The 21,217-nt window shown below is 40.7% G+C and overlaps 1 protein-coding gene across 1 annotated transcript; it reads right to left on the reverse strand.

The window, feature by feature from the left end:
* Positions 1–1,275: 1,275 nt before the first annotated feature.
* On the reverse strand, positions 1,276–16,688 carry LOC108376473 (uncharacterized). The gene is made up of 5 exons (XM_017632699.1): positions 15,683–16,688; positions 15,145–15,438; positions 7,321–7,449; positions 6,917–7,222; positions 1,276–6,828 (listed from the first exon to the last, which is right to left on the reverse strand). The coding sequence occupies exons 1-5, from the start codon at positions 16,514–16,516 to the stop codon at positions 2,098–2,100; spliced, it is 6,294 nt and encodes a 2,097-aa protein (XP_017488188.1). The 5' UTR covers positions 16,517–16,688; the 3' UTR covers positions 1,276–2,097.
* Between the last annotated feature and the right edge of the window lie 4,529 nt (positions 16,689–21,217).

Below are 21,217 nucleotides of genomic sequence, written 5' to 3' on the forward strand. Positions count from 1 at the left end.
TATGCGTACTTAGCATTGCATGAGGGTTAACTGGCTCGAAAATTGGACAGTCTAGAGTTCGTGAGGGCTTTGATTTCGTCCCTGAATGGACAAATTACTGCGCCACCGAAATGGTTGCCAGTCGCGCCTTCTCTGCCTACATTTCCTCAAGAGAGAACTGGGTGAGGAGAGTTAACTGTTGGAAGCGAGCAGTGAACTTCTTCACGGATGGGCCAAAACTTGGAGGCAGAGTTGGTGGAGATATATTTTGTCGGGAGCTCTCAATCAAAACTTTGTTCAGGCTTCCGGACTTGTGTAGTGTCTTTCAGGTTGAAATAGCCGCCATAAAGGAAGCGGTAGACTCACTTAAGGTGCAGCTGGAACGTCTCGGCCCTCCTGCGGTTTACTCATGTAAGCTCATCGCGCGTTGGACTAGGACTTGCGCAATTGCAAGATACGTCTGGAGAGAGCCGAGGGCGGTCAATGGAGCTCCTTTTGCTTGAAAAGCCTCAGCTCTCCTTATTGAAGGGGGTTCTGAGAGGCCGTTGTGCGATGGGTATTCTCGCGGTAAGCTTAGGAATCTTAACTGATCACTTTCTTCTATTAGACTGCCCATCTTTCGCGAGGCTAAGATGGAAACATTTTCGCTCGCACTTTCCGACTATACCTATGGAGCTTTCGGGCAATGAAATTAACCGCCTTCGTAATTTCGTTTCCTCGGCGAAATTAATTCAGCTTTCGTGGACCATCTCTTAATTGTCCAAGCGCGTCCCGTGTCTGGGGCAATCACTATAACTAATCTAATTCTTTAACTCAAATAAAACATGTTTTTTTGTTGTATCTGTAAAAAAAGAAATTATTTATTTATTAGCAGAAATCTATTATTCTTTGTGTTTTTCATTTAGTTGGATGAAGACATCTCTTTTCAGCTGCAGCAATTTATCTTTTGCTTCTTCTATATTTTTTCTGTGGGGAAAAACATTATAAAACTTATAAAAAGCTGGAAAAAATGGAAATATTGTCATAACACAAATACATATGCAGTAATAGTAAACTATGAATAAGCAAATATGTGTATGTAAAATTAATACGTAACATAAAAAAAAAAAAATTAAGTCAAAATTAAAGTAAGATAAAAATATTTTGTGAAACGCATGCGCAAGAGTTGGTGGCCGTTCGACAGCCACACGCCTAGACGCAACGATTGCAACTAAAGACTAATTATGATAATTTATACGTATGTAATTTATATATATGTAGAGTAATTAAGGGCTAAGTATATATTTTTTTGTATTGTTTTTTGTTTTTTTTTTTTAGTTTATAAAATATATTTGCGTATAATAAACGATTAGATGGGTTTAATGTATGAGATTTTCATGAATTTTTAAATGTATGCAAATGCAGTTGTATGCTTAAATATGTATGTATGTATGTATGTATAACTAATTGATTAATGAATAAAATTATTTCAAGTCAGTAAATTACTAATTTGTTAAACGAAATGGAAGAATTATAGATTTTTTGTGGAGTAGTCAAAGACTAAAAATTTTTGAGAAGCAACGCTACGTAGCGAATTTTTGTTGTACTTTTTTCAATTGAATAAAAATGAATGCCAATTGTTCTTTATGTAGAACCATAAAGAAAATCCATGCAGTACATAATTTTGAGAGGGAAAGCTGCGCCAAAATTTTAGAAAGTTCTTTCAATAGCCATACTTTAGGGTAGAAAGTTGTTGCGTATGTATGTACGTATGTATGTATGGGTGGCAATGTGTCTGCAAGCTTTTGTAAGCATTTAATAAAAAAAAACGATGCCATTAGATGTACTTACCTTCACATATGGAGCGTATGTTCTATAACGTAGGCATTGATATGTATCTTGATATGGGCGGCAGCTTGGCTTGAGATTTCATAGTTTCACTAGACATTAATTTAAAGCTAAAAATTATTGTACAACTAAATGTTACGCTTAATTACGGCAACGCTTAATGCTACAGAAATGCAGTCATAGTAGTCAACATAAATTCGCTCAGCGATTATTGCGTTTTATTGCAGAAGCTTTCTCTACTTCCACACTTCCACACTTCCTCCTTTCCTCTCCATCCCACCTTACACCCTCCTACCGCCGGCTGTTCAACATCTGCAAGTAGTACTCGCAGTTGGTGCAATACACGGCCGGCGCAATTACATGCCGCTTCCGGCACAAATTACACTCCACCGCCTTGGCCGAAGCCTTGACGATGGCATTATTGTAGACGCGTGTGGGAATAGCGGTCACATTAACGCTACTATCTGCGGCCGCCGCCATAGCCATGACCGACGGCAGACCATTCTGTTGTGCTGCGGCTGCGGCTGCGGTGGTGTTGGCGTTGCCCCCACCCGCTGTGAGATTCATCGGTGGTTTCGGTGGTAGCGCCGCTGTTGAGTTGTTGTTGCTTCCATTACAAAGCGAGTCCGTTTCGCCTTTGGTGCCCGGCTCAAAGCTTACCTTCTTCTGATGCGATGCCTTGGTGGTGTGTTGTGGCTGTATGTTGACGCTCATGGCTAGCGCGGCGGCTGCGCTCTGCGGCACGGGAAAGTAAGGTGAGGGAGCGGCGCTACTGCTGTGATGGCTAGCTGTTGGTGAGGGATAGGGATGTTGTGGCTTCTGCATGCTGTTGGCGGCCGATGGCGGGAATTGTTCGCTGGCGTAGCCGTGTGGCAAAGGCACGCGCTGATAAGGTGATGGCAAAGGTGGCGCGTCCAATCCTGGTACGCCTGGATAGTAGGCGACGTTCGGTGTAAATTGTTGTTGTTGTTGTTGTTGTTGTTGTTGCTGCTGCTGTTGTTGTTGTTGCTGCATATGTTGCTGATGCTTCTGCAATTGAACTGAGTAGCTTTGTTGCTGCTGCTGCTGCTGCTGCTGGTGACTTAGGTGGCTGCGCGGTATGCTCACATAGCTAGATTGCGCGTCCAAATGTTGTTGTTGCTGTTGTAATTGTTGCTGCTGCTGCTGTTGCTGAGCTGCTAGCATCTGCATATGTTGCTGCGTGGCAACATTAGCGATGCCGCTCATGCTGGTGCGTGCTGCAAGCAAAACATGATTCGCGCCGCCGCTGTTGTTGTTGTTGTTGTTGGCATGCATGCGCTCATCAAATTGTGAATGCTGCTGATGCGCTGGTGGTAAAGGTGGCGGCGCCAGCTGTGCAGCGTACTGTTGTAACTGGTGTTGTTGTTGCATGCGATATATGTCCTGCATGGGCGCGTACACCTGTCCTGCTGGCATGTATGGCAGAGCCGACTGCTGTTGCAGCTGCTGCTGTTGTTGCTGCTGTATCTGTTGCTGCTGTTGGCGCAGCGCTTCCAATTGTGGTCGCTGCAACTGCACATAGCGCTGCATCTCTTGGCCCTGCAGTGGTACAGCGCGTCGATCAGCACCAAGCATTGGCGACTGCTGCGCCAAAGGAGGTGCCATTGGCGGTTGGTGTTGTTGTTGTTGCACTAATGGCGGCAGCGGTTGTACGACACGCGGTTGCGCTTCGGTTGGCAGTCGTATCATGTTCTGTTGTTGTTGTTGAATGAGCTGCGCTGTCACATTCTCGTTGGGATTTTGCGCCGTACGTAGCACGCGTTCCAAAATCGGATTCGGTATGAAGTCGTCGTCCTCTTCATTATCCGCTGTTGCAACGAGTATCACTTGATCGCAGAAGGAAACGCTCTTCTTCTTGACGCGCTTGGGCAAAGCAACAGATGGCCCGTTTTGCTCCGCGCATAGTTGTGGCTGTTGCTGTTGCAGTTGTTCTTGCGGCTGCTGCTGATGCTGTACAGCAGGCGAATGGTTCAAAGTTTGCTGCACCATTGTGTTAAGCATTTCGACCTCACGCAACTCTTCGGCGATCTGCGACTGCGGTACTTCGTATTTCGGCTTGGGCAATACCTGGTGTGGCGGCAGGCGCTGAAGGCGTTGTGGCGCGCAGTCCACTTCATCTGCCTCGGGTTTGGGTGGCAGTGGGGTGCCGGACGTGGCTGTTGGTGACATAACGTTGTGCTGCATTGGCGGCAGGCCATTCATTTGCGTACGTATCGGCGGCTTTGGGGCATTGAGCAGCTCCTGTGATGAGTAGGAGCGCAGCGGTTGCTGTTCACCTGTACTGCTGGCCGACTTAGACTGCTCGAAGCGGTGCGTCAGTTCGCGCACGCCGTTGGACTGCTGCGTCAGCTGCGCGACTGGCGAATCTGTGGCACGTTGTGCATTTCTGAGATCAGTTTGCTTGGCCTGCAACTCCTTGAGCCAATTAGAGGCATCGCATGTGGGCGTGGCCTGTTCTTTGCGCATTTTCATGAGCTGGTGACGCTGCTGCAGCTGTGCCAAAATGCTGCTGGTGCCCTCCAGAGTCTCCATGTTGCGTTGCTGTTTGTTCGCTTCAAGCACCTGTATCTGATTGATTTGATGATTCAGTGGCTCGAGATCGATCTCCGGCGGTGGTGGTGGAAAATCTTCGCTGGCCTGTCGCGAGTGGCAAACTGACTGCGGTGGGCTCGGATATGGCGGAAGTTCAAGCGGAACTTCGGTTGGATTACTGCCGCTGCCATTGCTGTTGCCATTACTTCCGCCAGATATGCCTTCAACTTCATCTCTGCCCAGATCAGCCGTTGTGGTGGCATAACCGTTGTGATGTTGGTACTGACCCGCGCTCACGCCGTTCGATGTCTGGTACATGTTATCCTTCGGCGGACTCTGTTCGTTGTGCACCTGCGCGCATGTCGTGATAATGGTCTGGCACGAGTCTTCGCTAATGGAAGTGTTTGAGCTCATGACGGAAATGTTAGAGAGATTTGCTTCATGGTGGAAGTGTTGTAGCACTGCTGCGTCTTGCTGCTGCTGCAAAGCCAATTGTTGCTGCAGTTGTTGTTGGGTGAGCGCGGAGCTCGTGCGCATTGGTGGTGGTGGCGCGACCTTAGCGACTACAGTCAACTGGCGTCCGCTGCCGTGGAAGCTCTTACGCATAAGCTTACTGCGCTCCAAATTCGGATTGGCATTGTTCGAGTCGCGATTTTCGAAGTGACCCTCCGAGATGTAGCCGCTCATGCCGTTCTTGCCATTCAAACCCACAGAGCTGTCGTCCACCGAAGTGGCTAGTGGTGGAGGCGTCTCTTTCTGGGTCGTTGCATCATCACCTGCCTCGGTTAAATCGGGCATGGAGCGATTTTTGCGGCGTATTAGGCCGCCCATCAAAAGCTTGCGGCGAATTTTATGCTGCTTCTTTCCATTCTTATCTTTCTCCTTCTTTTCGTCTTTCTCCTCCTTGTGCTTCTTGAGCGTATCCTTCGCGTTAACAAGCAATGTTTCAGTCAATGAGAATTCACGCGTCAGCTTATTACGATCTTCGCTGCGGCTGCGCTTCTCCTTCTCCGACTTGTTGCTGCTTCGGCCGAATAATGAGCGGCTCTCGCGCTCAGGCTTAGCTGCCACCGGCTGTGGCGATTCGTATTCGATGGCATTGTCATCACTAGCATTACCTACCGCAGCTGCTAGAGTCTTCAAGGGGCTCTTCTTCTTGGGCAGCGTGGCATAGATTTCGATGCTCTTATTTGCGGCTGCGGTGGCGGCTGCTTGGGCTGCCTGTGTTGGCGTCTTGTCCAATGTCTTGTCCTTACTATTCTGGCGCACATGTTTCACGCTGCTGTTGCTGCCCTCACGCATATGCTTCATCTCCGGCATGGCATCCATATCAGCGCCCTTCTCAACCAAAATACGGCGGTGCAGACTGCGTGCGCGCATCACGCACGTGTTGTGTTTCATGCGTGCAAATGTCATGGTGTGTGGATTGCTGTAGGGGGCATCCATGGCGGCGCGTGCCCGCCCAGCGGCTGCGTTGCAAAGTACCAGTGCGGTCTCTAGATCGTGTGACTCCTCGACAAGACGTGATTTCTCTAGCAATTGGTCGGCCTCGTGGCAGAGCTTTTCGCAATCACCGGAGAGTGTTTTGGATCCACCAGCCTCAGGTATCTTGGCGAGCTGTGGATTCAAATGATGCTTCGGCGGATACGAGTCGGTTGAGCTCAGCGAAAACGAGTCATAGCCGGGGTCGTAAGGCAACCCATTGCGTGTGGGACTCTGCGGCACGGCGGGCGGATTGCGTTTGCCCACCAAATACAGGTAAGGATTATCCAAAGTGGTGGACGAAGCGGAGCTTGCGCTATTGCGATCGCCTGACCAGTTGCCCGAGTCTCGACGACGCGGCTGATTTAAGTGATCGGGCATGGTTAGACCATCGCTTGGTGGTGAGGAGCCATTCGAAGAACCGCCGCTGACATGGCCGGATTCAGCACTCTGACTGCGTTGCAGCTGAAGGTGATACTTGCGTACCAGCTGCGCATTGAGTACTTTGCCGATTTTGTGCGTTAGCGTGTCGACGTCTTTCCCATCTGCTGGCTGATTCGTAACACCGCCACTGTTATTGGCAAATATTTTGTCCTGCACGACACTCAAATTCTGATACTGTTGTGCATTTAAAACATGCTCGACGGTCTTACGACTAATGTAAGCATCGGTCTCATCATTGCTGATTGTCGGCGTGGCTGCGGAAGCGCCGGAAAAGATACTCTTCTGTATGACACTCAAGTTCTGATAGTCGTTGGGTGAACGCAGTGGTGTGGGCGTAATGGCACGACGAGTGTTACCCAAGTTGGGCTTCTCCGGTGTGATGGGACTTGGTGTGATAGCGCGGCGCACGATGGTGGATTGATTGGTCTCGGGTGCGAATTGTGCACCCCCCGATGGTGGCTGTGGTACGGCGTAGAGCAGCAGTAGGGGTTGATAGCGACCGCGGCTGCACTTGTCGACAACACCCTCCCAGTTGGGACCGACCTGGGTAGAGAGAGAGAAAAATAAAGAAATAAATTAATGAGACATACTACTTAAGAGGTTGCAGAAAAAAGTGAAGTGCGTTACTTACTTCCTTCACATTAGCATCATCGAAGTACACCCACACTTTGAGTTTGGTGTGGAAGAAGAAGGTCGTGTAGTGTTTGCCGTAATACGAGACAATGCCGACCAGTTCGTGTTGTACATTTTGCGCCCAACGCTGTTCGGCGACCTGATGGAAAACGTCCGATAGACGTAAGCTGGTGCCGATTGCTTTGAGTACAGCATGCACTTGATCGGCGGCGGGACGTTCCGAGTCCCACACAATGCCAATAGAGACAACATCGGGACGATTGAGCAGCGCGCGGCAAATGCCGATTTTGGCGCCACAAGCGTTCTGCGAGAAGTGAAGAAAAGCAAGTTTGAATTTAAATAAATTTGGATTAATATTTAAATAAATAGTAGAGGCATCAAAGGAATGTAGGCGCCACTTACTGGACAATCTCTGATGTCACCCATATTGCCAGCGGCGCGCAATAATTGGCCAAAAGTTAGCTGCTGATGATTCTGCAATGCCAAGCTATTTTGTGAGGTCAACGCCGATGCTGACACATAGTGAACCATCTGGAAAGAGAAGGCAAGTAGAAATATGAATTGGTTGTAGCCCAAATATGTGTTTGCTTGTTTTTGACTAAACAAATCTTAGTTACCTATATATGTATAATTAAAAATTATTTGTATTGTAGTATAAAAATATTTCGTTTTAGGGCGTACACAAGCATATGGATTTGACCCGAAAAGGTGTGCCAATAGCTGCGCGCGTGGGCTCATTCATTGTACAGCAGCAACGGCAAACTAACTAACAAACTGATCAAGCGGTCAAGCAACAACAATTTTTCGCTTAATCAAACTCATATAAGACTGAAGTGGAGCTGTTGAACTGTGGAATGAGCTTAAGCGCGGCTTAAAGCAGCGCTTGTTGAACAAATTAAAAAACACTCAACGCTGACCAAAAATGGATAGCCAATTTGACCGCTAGGGGTGAGCAGAACGTGATTGCTTTTTGGTTTTTTGTTTTAGAAAATCAATGCTATAATAGTGTGTTCACACCGGAAAACGCCCACTTGCGAAAAAATTATGCTCTACAAAGTCGGCAAGTGCTGCGGTGTGTAGGTGTAGTTACGTTTAGTAGTCACGCTGCACGTGTTTAAGTGCTTTGACGCGCTTCGACGAGCTTTGATACGCTTTTAATTGTCATTTAATTTAATCTATTCTACTAAATACTCGCATTTTTCATATCGAAATAGACTCAAACTGCATGCGTTGGCGTACAAGCGGGCGAATATGCTCTGGCTGGTGCAACTGAAATCTGAAGTCACAAAAGAAAAGGAAACAAGTCAAAGGCGTGAAGCGCAAGCATATACATACTACATGCGATACATGCGCAACAAGTAAATGAAAGAAATAAATTAAAAAAAAAAAAAATGAATGCTCAAACGAGACAAGAGTTAATAATAGGCGTTAGCGCGTTAGAATTCGCAAATGCCACATATATCATGCGGCAACACCCGTTTGCGCTTAAGTGCTAAACTTTTTTTTTTCTAGTTCTCCGCCACTACCAGTTGACAAATGGTAGCCGCATTTTGTTACCATTTCAGCAAAGTTGTTTATTTTTTTTATTCATAGTCATTGTTCATACATTTTTTAATTCTTTTCATCACAACTAATGAGTTCGGTTCGGGGTGTGTGCCCACATGCTGGCTTATAGAAGCGTTATACTTGTAAACACATAGATATGTATTTTCAATACGAGTTACTACAAATTAAAAGCTTTACAGAAAAGAAATACCGAGCAATAAAAAAAAATTTACAAAACACAAATTCGCACAATCGCATTGAATTGCAAGTAAAGCAAGCAAGCTCATGGTCATTTCTCGCGCAGAACGCTTTCGTTTTCACTTGGCAGCTATGTAGTCGCCGGCAGGCAAAAGGCGCGCAAAACCCATTTTGACATGCTTCCCGATTGGTTGGCTGATTGGTTGATTGACAGTGAGTGGAATGGTGTGCACTAATAATGTGGCACACAATCAGATCAAGAACAACTTTGGCTCGTGGGCGGTGATGGTTGTCAAGCAAGTGAACTTTCGAGGCTTTAAGGCGATTATTTGTACGCTTACATGAGATCATTTCATTAGTATTACATATGAAATAATTTTGTAATGATATTTCATTTGGATCGTTGGAAAATGTAAAGGGGAGGGAAGGAAGATCACACAAACGTATTAGCGAGTGTTTAACAGGCAGCTAAATTTTTAAAACTCACTTGAGAGTTATGAAAAGCTGATTCTTGATGTATGCCAAAGGAGAGTAAGTTTCAGCTAAAATATTTGTAGCCTTGAAATTGGCTTAGGATCCACTTAGATGAGTTTTAGTTGAGGTCGATCTCGCGCATCTCCGTAATGCGGTTCTCAACTTGGAATTGCGTCGACTAGTAAACCATTATAAGCGGACGCAGTGGGAAGAGCAATTGAAGACCTGAAAATTCAACTATAAGTTTCCTATCAAACCTAACGAAGCGCGATGAGAAGGTGGAAATCACAGACTGTAGTGCTGCCTCGTCAAACATGAAAAAATTCTAGAGCTATTTTAGCCGTCAGTTCACACTGCATTCTGGATAAGGTCAAATTTCGAGCGACCAGAAGGGTGCGAAACATCCGAAAACCTAACCTCCAATATTGATACTAAAACGCTTGGATGCGGCGGAAGAAGAATACCTCACTAACAGCCTCAGTTTGTCGTTGAATGTTTTAATTATTTCTGAACAATAGAAGTTTGGGAGAAACCCTCGAAACCAGCCAACAAATGTGGGCCTCATCATTCATTGACTTTCCTCTCTCTTCATATAGCGAAGACCCATCAGGCTACTACCAAACTTTACAAGCGACCTGACTCTACCTGAACAGCTCTAAATACTTAACGCCGTAAATGCTCAGATAACTTGCGGACTTAACCATGTGGAAGAACTAACCTAACAACAACGCTACTTATCGAAAGCCGCCGGCATCGTCTGTCACTATTATGCTTCTTATTATGTGAGGCCATTGAGACAATTTCTCTCACACAGGGATTCTAACGGTGGACTGCGAAGTATTTGAATAGTCGACAGTCGTCGGTACATTTTCGAGACAAATTTAAGCAATTTTTACTAAATATCTGGCACACACAACAGCAATTTTGAATAAGGTATCTATAGAGAGCCACAACAAAGTACTCAAATCACAGACCTGTCAAAATATCGCAACTGTTTTCTGATGTCGCCTGAACGCTAATTTCAAAACGAGGACTCTATGCTACCAACACCGTTGCGCTGAGCAAGCAATTCCTACTCGGCTGCTATCGTAAGGAATATCTGAACAGACGTTGGCTAGAAGCAGAGCCATTTCCAAGGCATATAAGGAGCCATCTCTACAAACTCGTGGACCTACATTGCACAACCCATAAATCCGACGTTGTACTGGCAAGCCATAAGCGATATTAAGTGTGAAGGAAAAACGTGATTTCCCGAATTAAACTCACTAAATGGAATGAACAATTAAGAATTAAAAAAATCCGGTTCGACAAATCTTGTTTAAATTTTATTAGCTAGCCGGTTTAGGCATGGCTTAGTAGTGTAAACTCCACACGAAAGTGCGGGACCTGGAAAGTGGTTGCCAAGTAGGCAATAAATCTAAATTATTTAATTTTTAATTTCAAAAAAAAGGAGGAGGTTATCAATTAATATTTTTTTTGATGTATGTTACCATATAACTTTAGACCACGTTAACCGATTTCTTTAATTTTTTAAAGGAAAGGTGCTCCCATACTAATTTTCTTTAGATCCGATCATTGCATCATGCATAAATTAACAGTATGTACTCTTAAATTTTTATTTCAGAATTAAAACCGGCTTTGTTTTTTCCTAAAAATTACTTCTAATTTATCATTTTTTCGGTTTTGAACGTAACTTTTTTGATAAACACTTATTTGTGTAGCAAAAAATTAGCACAAAAACAGAAATACAAAATCATTTAATTGGCCGTTGATTTTGATCAGCCAAGAACACCTACGCCTGTGCTATGATACCATACTTATACGCTACATTTATAGCAGTAGTTAACTTTCAAACTAGTCTGCGCAGAGCACACGAAGTGCCCTTCACACCACTTGAAGCGTATTTATTAAACAATAGCTAGTAGTTACCCAGTAGGAAAAATGGAAATGAATGTATGTACTTTATTTCTAATACACAGCTAACACAGTAGTGATGTGGTTTTGAAATAGTGCCAAATAGTTTAAAATGAAACTGATCTGGAATTATAGTTACGAATCATGTTGATGAAGATCTCAACGTTCTAGTGGCAATGAACTATCACAATCGATCCTTTAGGCGTCGTTCATATGTCAGGGTTGTGTTCCATAAGTCGGATACAATATTTTATCGAATGTAATGGAGGCTGTGAAATACATCATACGTGTCACACACAGGTTACTGTGGCAAAATCTGATATTCTACTAGAAATGCGGCATGATAAAGCACAATCACTCATTAACCGACATACAGTGAGTTTCGGAAGAAAAATTAGCATATGTAGTTGTTGAGAGATGTAAAATACTCCAATTTTTTTCTTTCCTCAATTAATAACTTTATCATTTGAAATATCAAGGGATCTCCTTCTTCCCTCCGGGAATGTTTCAAAGGCCTTGAAGATAAGTGTAACTAGTTAAAGATGACTGAAAACTCTATTAACTATGGCCACAAATTTATTCGCCATTGATTAAAGGACCGTTTGAACGCAGAAATGACCCTTAGGAGTACTTGAGTTCGTTTTGTTGCTTAAACTGTAATTGTCACCGTGTAGGCTCAAAGTCAAAACAAAAGGCATAAGGAATCTTGTCCCAAAATGTGGCACAATTTTGTTTTCAAAATTTTATGCAGAGATGCCAATATCAATTCAGAACCAATCGATTTCCGTTCGCCGTGCTCAGTATAAAATCGATTAGCTAATTATATATCTAGCTATATAATCGGTCGATTCGCCACTTCAATAATTCATTAATCTCTTTTGTCAAACTGTCCTTCAACACAAGATTAATGCTAGCTACAGACAAATATGTGCATAAATACATTTCAGCTCTTAAGCAACAAAAGTAGAAAAAACGTGTCTTGAAAAAAATCAGTGAATTGCAAAAATTCTTTAATGGCTCACAATAAATAAAGTTTCACATGAACGACGCAATACTACAGTGATTTCATTTAGCTGCCATGCATATTTATGTATAGTTTTTTTTTTTATACGTATATATATTTTTTTTGAAATTCTTAATGTAGTATTTAGTTTACTGAAAAATGCTTGAAAAAGAAACTAGAACAAATGCGCAGGTGCTTGGCAGCTATAACACAGTTGGCTTGACATCGATGCAATTGAAATTGTTCTCAGCGCATGTGACGTTTGACAACTTCCACTCGAACGTGTTTCACGCTAAATTAAAGCGTTTTAAGTAAATTGCTTGTTGCTACTGTGTTAAGAATTTTTTTATTTATATTTATTTATTTTTTGTTTGTTTTACTAAGAAGCACAAACTTTATAGAAACAAAAAAAAAAAAACGCTTAACACTTATTAACTTTATTTATGTATATGCATTTAATTTTTAAGCACTTTTTCATTAGCCCACAGCTCCGCAGTTCAGAATAACTAGCAAAGACAAAGATGTGAAACTCGTTTAATTTTAATTCGCACCACTTACATATGTACTATAAAAGCAACCAGTTTCGCGTGTGAATGTGCATTGAAGCGCATTTGTATGTACAAAAGTATTTATATAAGTAGTATTTCTCTAACATTACATAGTCATGTGCTTGAATGGTAAGTAATGCTTATCTGTCTACAAGCCGATTTGTGTTGCACGGTGCGAATGCTACTTTTTTCCATCAGCACATACATACATATTCTTTTCAATGTTTCTTAGCTGTTAGCTGCATGATTTGTTTGCACAGGTAACGACGACAAGCGTTGCGAAAATTTGCATACTTGAACTTAACATCAAATGGCATTTGCAGACTGCCGTTGGCGGGGTAATGGCGGTGCGCAAGTGTTAGAGCAACTAACTAGTCTGCAATTCATTGGTAGTGGCGTGCACTTGTAAAGTTGTGGGCGGTTTGTTTTTTTTTTCTGTGGAAAGGGGTTTAACTGCTTTTGTATGCCTTTTTGTGAAACTGCAAGATTTTTACTTTATTTTAAATTAGTTTAACTTGTTTCGGCGCACTCATGAATGAATAAAATGTTACTTCGCGCTTACTTTTGCAGAACTAGTAGAGCAATAATTATGACAAATTGCGTATATATATAGTGCATTTTGACTATCTATTTTTTTTGCAAATAAATTTTTATTATATTTTTATAATCATACAAATCCAAGTCTCAAAATTTGTATAAAAATTAAAAAAAAAATCAAAAAAGTGTTATACAAATTTCACACTATACACATATAACGAATTTCGTAATTTATTTATTAGTAGAATTGAATGAGATAAAAAAAACGGTATACCCCAAAATTTTCAAAAAGTTCGAAATAAAAATTGTGAAGTTTTAATGAAATTTCGTTGATGTTTTCAAACTTGGATTTATATGGTTTTTGTTATAAAATGACCTATATTTCTATAAAAAGATTTAATTTAAAAATAAATATAAAAACGAATAGTCAAAACTTATCAATATAGGGTGACCTTGTCGACCACTATATTTTAATAAAATTTTAAAGTATGTAGAAATTTAATCAATTTGAACTTTTTAATAATTGAAAAAAATGAGATCAGAATTATATTCTTTAAATTTGGAATAGCAAAAATTTGCAATTTACTATAGTGTAAAAGTTTTTATGACCAACAGCATCTTCTAGAGAAAATTTGTGATGCACGTACGGTAGGTAAAATTCCTGTTTAGTCTCAATTCCGAAAATTGTTTTTTTTTTGGTCCGAAATTTTATTTATTTCATAGAACACAGCGTAAGTATCAAAATTTAATGACAAAAGTTCCACATTTCATGAAAGGATAAAAAAAAACAAAAAATATTTCAACAAGTTTTCTCGCACATCCTTGGCAACCTGTGGCTTGCTCCTGGACCCACGCGGTGCGACTCAATATCGTCACAGATCCCTACTGCCGCAGCTGTTAGGAAGCCGAGGTGGAATGATTTCAGCACTTACTTCTCAACTTCCCGGCATTCGCTAAACTAAGGTTGAAGCACCTCGGTGAGCATTTCTTCAACACACCCGAAATGTTCTCCGGAGTGGACATGAGAGCTTCTCTTAGTCCTAATACAGAGTATTTTCAGTTACCGTTGAAAGAACTTGTGTAATATGGTAAGACAATATACAATATAGTTAATGTCTAAGTGAGACCCCCGTGCGTGGCCTGCCGCAACAACCTAACCTACCCTCAACAACTATTCGAGAATAAGTATCCAAAATGAACTTGAATGAACACCACATATTCGGACCATATATTTTCCTTTATTTTTTATGCGTTTTTAATTCTTCTAGGCAGGGACCGAAAATAACCGTTAAATATTTTTTTCTAATATTTATTTTTACGATCAAGAATAATCGTTAAATTTAATTTTTTATTTTTTCGCTCAAATTTAATAGTTTTTTTTGTGATTTTTTATTTATTTTTAGAAAAAAAATCGTTATTTTCGATTTTTATTTTTCGATAATTTTTAACCGTCATGGTGGAGACTGCTATATTAAGAAAATATATATAATTTAGTTATGATCTAACATAAAAAATTAAAATAAAAAAATCCGATTATTTTTGATCGAAGAAATAAAAATCATTAAATAGGGATTATTCTTTGACGAAAAAAATCGTAAAATAATGTTTACATTTGACCGGAAAAATTGAAATTCAATTTAGCAGCTAAATTATGACTTTTATTTAAAGATCGTTAAAAATTAGAAAAGTTTATTTATTTTTGAAACTTCAAACTTCTAAATCAAAGATAATCGATTCAAAGTAATACTTGCTGTAAACGGTTAATTTTGCAAGAGAAAGTAGAAATTAAAATAATTTTCTTACTTTGCCAAGAAAAGTACTTTAAATATATAAAACGAAAGCATCAAAACACTTTCTGGCTCCATTCACTTTCTGCTAGTGAAAATTATAAACTTCGCGCTACCAATACATAATTAGGTATTTTTAATTTTTCATATGCACTGTCTAATTATAACCAATTTGCTACTATGCGTAGTTAGCTATTAGCATTTCCATCGTCCAACTCACCTGTGTGAATGGCAATTGCTCCGAATTGGCGCCACACTTGCAGACGCTCTGCTCGATGACGCGCATAGCAAAGCGGCGATGAGCCACACAAGCCTGCGACTCGCAAGCATCGCCATCGTCCGAGGAAATGTGCGAGTGTACACGATGTAAGAGTAGCTCAAAACATTCGGCCGCATCGCCAAGACAGCCCAGCGGAAAGCGACGACCAGCCAGGGGGCCACTGGCCAAAGCGCGACGCAAAGGTTCCGGGCATAAGGCTGGCTCTGAGCTGGTTTGTAGTTGTTGGAAAAGTTCCTGTAGAAGAAAAATAAAATTGAAAAAAAAAACAAACAAAATTAGCAACAAATAACAATAACAATTAATTCTAGTTATAACGAGTTTTCTGTGCGGCAACGCAAATCAGTACATTCTACACATTCACAAGCGCACACATACACACCCTCGAACACGATAACACACACAAACACGGGTAGTTTTCTATTAAAAAAAAGTAATTTCAAATTCAATTAGACATAGCAGTTTACGCTTGAACACTCACAATCACCGCATTTATGCAACGATCACGCTCGCCGTACGCTCCATTGGCCGTCAGCGAGAGTAGAGTGTCGTTGCTGCCGAAGATGTGCTCGTTGCTGTTACTTTTCTTGTAGTAGTAGCTGTTGTTGTTGTTGTTGTTACTGCTGCCATTGCTATTGCTGTTAATTATATTATTCATGCTGCCACCGAACGCATACCCCCACCCAGCCAGCTCCGCCGTCGACGCCACCTTCGCCAGCGCGGACACTTTACGGCTGCTGGCGGTTTGCCGGGTCAACGTCGCCGATTTGTAGCCATCCAACAGCGGATCGTATGCCTTGCGTGGAGAACTGCGCGGCAAAGTGCCATTGTTGCTAATAAGCTGCGCGTGTTGCGGATGCTGGGGCTTTAGGGGCGAGCTGTTGTTGTTGGCGGCGATGGAGTTGGCAGGTGTTTGCGTATAATGTTGTTGCTGCTGCTGATGTAGTTGTTGTTGTTGTTGAAATTGTTGCTGTTGCTGCATTTGCTGCTGGAACTGTTGCATTTGTTGTTGTTGTTGCAATTGTCTTTGTTGCATCTGCTGCTTGAATTGGTGCATTTGGTGTTGTTGCTGCTGCTGCTGCTGCTGTTGTTGTGCCACCGCACTCTGGTTTGTTCGGCCATTCTCCTTTGTTGCTTTGGCATCTTTCTGATTTTCAGCGCTGCTATTTTTAGCATTTTTACTGTTGTTATTCTGGTTGTTGTTGTTGTTATTGTCATTATTTTTATTCGCGGTTTTCGTATCTTCCAGCGTAGTTGCTGTCGTTTTGGCCACTGTATTTGCCGGTTCTTTGCGTTTGTAGCGAAACTTAATCATTTTGCCTGATAGTCGTAGTTGCTGTTGTTGTTGTGCTTATCGGTGTCGTTGTTGTTGCTTTAAGTGATGGCGTTTCCGTTTCTGATTAGTTACCTCAAATTACCGACGTCAACATTGTTGACTTCCGTTCGCATTAGCGTCTTTCTTGCTGTTGTTGTTGTTGTCGTAGAGTCTGTAAAATGTGGCAAATAAGTTTCGCTGACGACAGAAAATTCATTGAATAAATGAGGGAATTAGCAGGCCGTGGAAAAGTGTTGAGAGCTGGAGCTGAAGTCTGCAGATACACGTTTTCTCAACGAGATGTTGCCGTGTAAGAAATTTACGATTTGCACGCGGAACTTTAATTTGATTTAATTTAATTTTATATAATAATTGCTTCAATTATTGGTATTTTTTATTTAAATCTTTATCACTACCTTTTGTTAATCTTTTTAAAGAAACTATAGATAAATTAAAATTACTTTAATATATTAAGCCTTGCACTGTTTCTATTGAATCTGGACCGCGAAGTGGTGGATTTAGGCAATAGGAAGCCTTTAAACAGTCTAAGCGCCAACAAAGCCACCTCTTTGTCAGTACTTTACCTACTTCAAAGTCAGCACTGTCTCAGACGTTATGGCCTCAGCATAAATCTGCAAAGCGCTGCTCGTTATGACTAATAAGAAAATATAGACCGAATTTAGATGCAGTTATCGTTGGAGTAACAATGCTTGAATACTCTGACGATGTCAAATATCTTTGATTGGAGACTAAATTGGATTTACCATCTAGAAATATACCCTTAAGTAGTAAAGCTGCTCAAGCCATGGGGTCTGTAAAAGAATTTCTGGTCGGGTATGTAGTCTGACCTTTTTTAAAATAGCTATACGGTATGCCAGTTCATCCAATTATCTCTTAAGCTTCCATAGCATTTCTGCTAAAAACACATTTAAATAACCTCAAAGACTAGCTTTATTCTCGGTTACAGGATCAATGAGTAATTAGTGGTGTTAATTATTGGTATTGGAGTCGATTCTAGTATGGACGGTATGTTCAAGCAGCATCACTCAAGAGCATGATGGTGTATACAGGGGGTGGTGGTGAGAGTAACCTCTTCTAGAGCGCTGTAAACGCAAATTTCTGGAAACAGAAAAATATTCCATGCGAGTACTAAAATAAATTGGTTTTGACAGAGGATTTCTAGACTAGTTAAGAGCACTGGTTCACAATTGGGTCAAAGATGGAGGCCAGAACAAATGCGGGGGCTTATGAACCCGAAACTAATGGCGCTTTATTTTCTACCGAAAAATGTTGCTCTCTCATTGCCTTCTGCGCATAAATACTACGAAGAGGGCAATGAAAAGGCAAAATTTCTATTATAATTGGCCGATGGCGAAGAGTATTTCCGGCCGAGGTGCTAGAAATGTCGAACCATGCCATGAATGAGCCTTAAAATGAGACGCTTTTAAAACTATGATTTAACACAGCCAAGCGATCATCGGTAGCTCTACGCGTATCATACGACTATCGTACGAACTCCAGACTAGTGATAAGCTGCGCACAACCCGTAGATATCATGGCGCAAGAAAGAAAAATTATTGTGGAAAAAAAAATTTGGGCTTTGTAAATTATTTCGCAGAAACAGTACTCCCGTAAATGATGGGGGGCCTAGACACAGTTGATCCGATAGAAATTTAATAAATGAGATGAAAATTAAATAAAACGCCACTCTGAAGTAATGTGAAAAGGGGTCCCAAACGGGAAGATAGCATTGCTGTGAGGACGTTAAATTAGGGACGTGAACCGGTTTCGAACCGAATTTATCGCTATTTTTCTACAACTTAATCAACAGAACCTTTAACCGAACGGAAATTTTCCACAAATATTTGATCTCAACCGAAAAGTGAACCACTCTTTATAAAGATTTTGAAAATCTTTTAATGGAAAAATTTTACACTTTTTTCTTTTCTTAAATATGGTAATGTGTAACATGGTTGTCTACCATCTGACAATTTTGGTTTACTACGTACAGCATATGCCATAAATTATATAATTTTTTGTTTTCGTTTTTAATTCTCGAACCATTGAACCGAACCGAAAACCAGATTCAAATACAACAAGAAAGGTTTAGGCGAACCAATCCAAAATTGCACAGATTGTTCGCACCGCTGAACTGAAACAACCAAATTTTTAATACGGTTATCATCTTTATTTTAAATCATCCTGTCTTTAGTTTAATATTGCATCAGTTAATAAATTTTTTATTTATAAATAATTTTTGTTTTAATTTACAATTAGTATATTCATTTGTAAATAAATTTTTCGTCTGAGTTTTTGCTCTACTTAAGCTCAGCATGACTCATGCCAGATCAAATTTCGTAACGAAGTTTTTCTGTTGGTACATTGTACTACAATTTCAACTTGACCCCATTTAACCTCCAAGAATATCCCACAAAGCGTAGGAAATCAAAGAAGAAAAAAAAACGCAGCGAAAAACAACAAACGCGAATCAAAGCGGAAAATATATGTAGCACAACAACAAAACCATGATTAAATTAAAACAAATAAAGAAAAAACAAAGAAATGATAGCAAACTAACTGAACTTTTTGTAAGTAATGCGAAACTTGCTGCTGATTTATGAGATAAACAGACAAGTTAAGTTAACGAACCAAGAGTGGTATGTAGCAATGACTGTTGGTACGACGAATAGATCAAATGGAGTTTTATATGTATATGTATGTATATGTACTGATACCGATACTTATGTATGCGTGTATATAGTAAATATGCAAAAAGCGTCTAAGAAGCTGTTGGGAGTTTCCAGCTGCTTTCAATGCCAGTGACTCATGACGCAAGAGGAACTAAAGAAACAAAATTGAAATTGCCACAACGTTGTGTAGCAGACGCCCCGAGAGAAAAAGTAAAACAAAAAAAAAATGTTGTAAAAACAGAAAAAAGCAGCAATATGTACTTAAAAAAACTGAACGAAAGTAGGTGCCGTTTGACAAAATTTAGCTGCGAGCGTAAAACTATGGGGTGCATTCGCGACGATAGCATTATTAGCATACGAGTCGGCACATTAGACCGTACCAAAAAAAAAGAAAAAAAAATCGGCGCACGGCGATGAGTATTAAGATATGTATTTTTTAAAGGCAATTTTTGATTTTGGTAGGGGTCTCGTTTTTTATATTTTTCACCTTATAGCGTAGAATCTTAAAGTATGATATATCGATGTTCTTGTCTTTTTTGTTCCAAAGCTCATTGACCTCAAGAGCCCCCTTCAGGCACTTACCTACCAGATCTCATTTTTTATCACTCTCAAGTACCAGCCTAATGTCAGTAAATTAAAGCTCGCCAAAAATAATATAACTTTTGCTAAGGAAGTATTTCGAATCAAAGGCAATTTCGATTTTTTTTGAGTCGACAATAGGAGTCGCCTTTTTACATTCTACGGTATAACTTTGACATTTACAGTCGGATATCAAAGTATAATATATCGAAGTTTTGCGTGGAGAAGACAATATCGAAACATGTTTTTTGGCTTAACGTAGCGGTTGCCTTTCTATATTTTTCATTATTCACAGTCGGATTCTACAGTACGATGCATCGAAGTTTTTGTCTCGAGGAGACCCTATAGTACCACCCAACATTAGTAAAGTAAAGCTCACCGAAAATTAAAATTTTATTAAGCAAGTACTTATTTCCATTTATTTTATTCCAGTAGAACTTTTTAATTTTTTTGCCCAATTTATGTTCGAATTGCCCTACAAAAAAATATGTAGCTTAGACTTAGCGGTGTACGGCGTATTTTTATATTTTTTTGTGCTTGTAAGTTGATACGGTCTAATGTATATGTGTATGTGTATAGCTAACAGCAAAGTATTATTACACAAAAGCAGATCATCAATAGCAACAACCACCAATCAGCCAGGCTATCCAGAAGGCAACCAAACTTTTAAACGTAAATTTACTCCCTGCAATGGGCAAAGGGAAGTAAGAACTTTTCAAACTCTCAATTCAAAGGAAGTGCTAAGTGTTGTCGTTTCGCTGCAAATGCGAATTTAAACGTTGCGGAAGCCTCTTAAAATGTTCTGCATACGAATTTAACACTTTGACTTTTTACGCACTGCCTGCAAGTTGGCGGGCTGGCACTGGGACGCGCTTCTAACCTATTTGAACTTTTGCTTCCATGCTGAGGTATATGTACGTAAATATAGTACACAGCGAAGTGAGGAAAGTGAGTAAGTAAAGCGGTTAAGGGAAGACTTGAAAGCTATTCATTAGTAAAGTGATGTCGACCAATGTTCAATTTAATGCCAGCGGTGCGTATAAGTTAGTGTGTACATACGGGTATGCTAATAGTACTTTGCCCTTGAATGCATACATATATATATGTAGAAACATGCAAATTCTTATGGTCTGCCATTTGCGCCTCAATTTGGCATGTGTGTGGCAGTTTGAGCGATTGGCGCACGTGTTGTCGCTTAAGTTGGTAAGCAAATGACGTTAATGACAGAGCATTATGTGTAAAAATAAAAAAAAGCAAGTGAAGCAACAAAAAAATTACAATAGTAAGGGCAACAGCAAGCTGACTAATTTCGCTATAAAATGACAACAGCTGGGATGTAAAATATGTATTATAATAATAAATATGTATACTTTTCTACATATAAGCGCATGTTCTTGATCCACTTCTCGTTCTTTCAACTTTTAGCTTTTAG

This window comes from Rhagoletis zephyria, unplaced genomic scaffold, assembly GCF_001687245.7.
Source record: "Rhagoletis zephyria isolate East Lansing unplaced genomic scaffold, Rhagoletis_zephyria_1.1 Rzeph_scaffold_10483, whole genome shotgun sequence".
Classification (NCBI taxonomy): domain Eukaryota; kingdom Metazoa; phylum Arthropoda; class Insecta; order Diptera; family Tephritidae; genus Rhagoletis; species Rhagoletis zephyria.

Coding starts and splice junctions, on each gene's coding strand:
- LOC108376473 (XM_017632699.1), bottom strand. CDS start 16,516: ATGATTAAGTTTCGCTACAAACGCAAAGAACCGGCAAATACAGTGGCC. Junction 15,439..15,682: donor GTTGCATAAATGCGGTGATT/GTGAGTGTTCAA, acceptor TTTCTTCTACAG/GAACTTTTCCAACAACTACA. Junction 7,450..15,144: donor AGCAATTGCCATTCACACAG/GTGAGTTGGACG, acceptor TTCTCTTTCCAG/ATGGTTCACTATGTGTCAGC.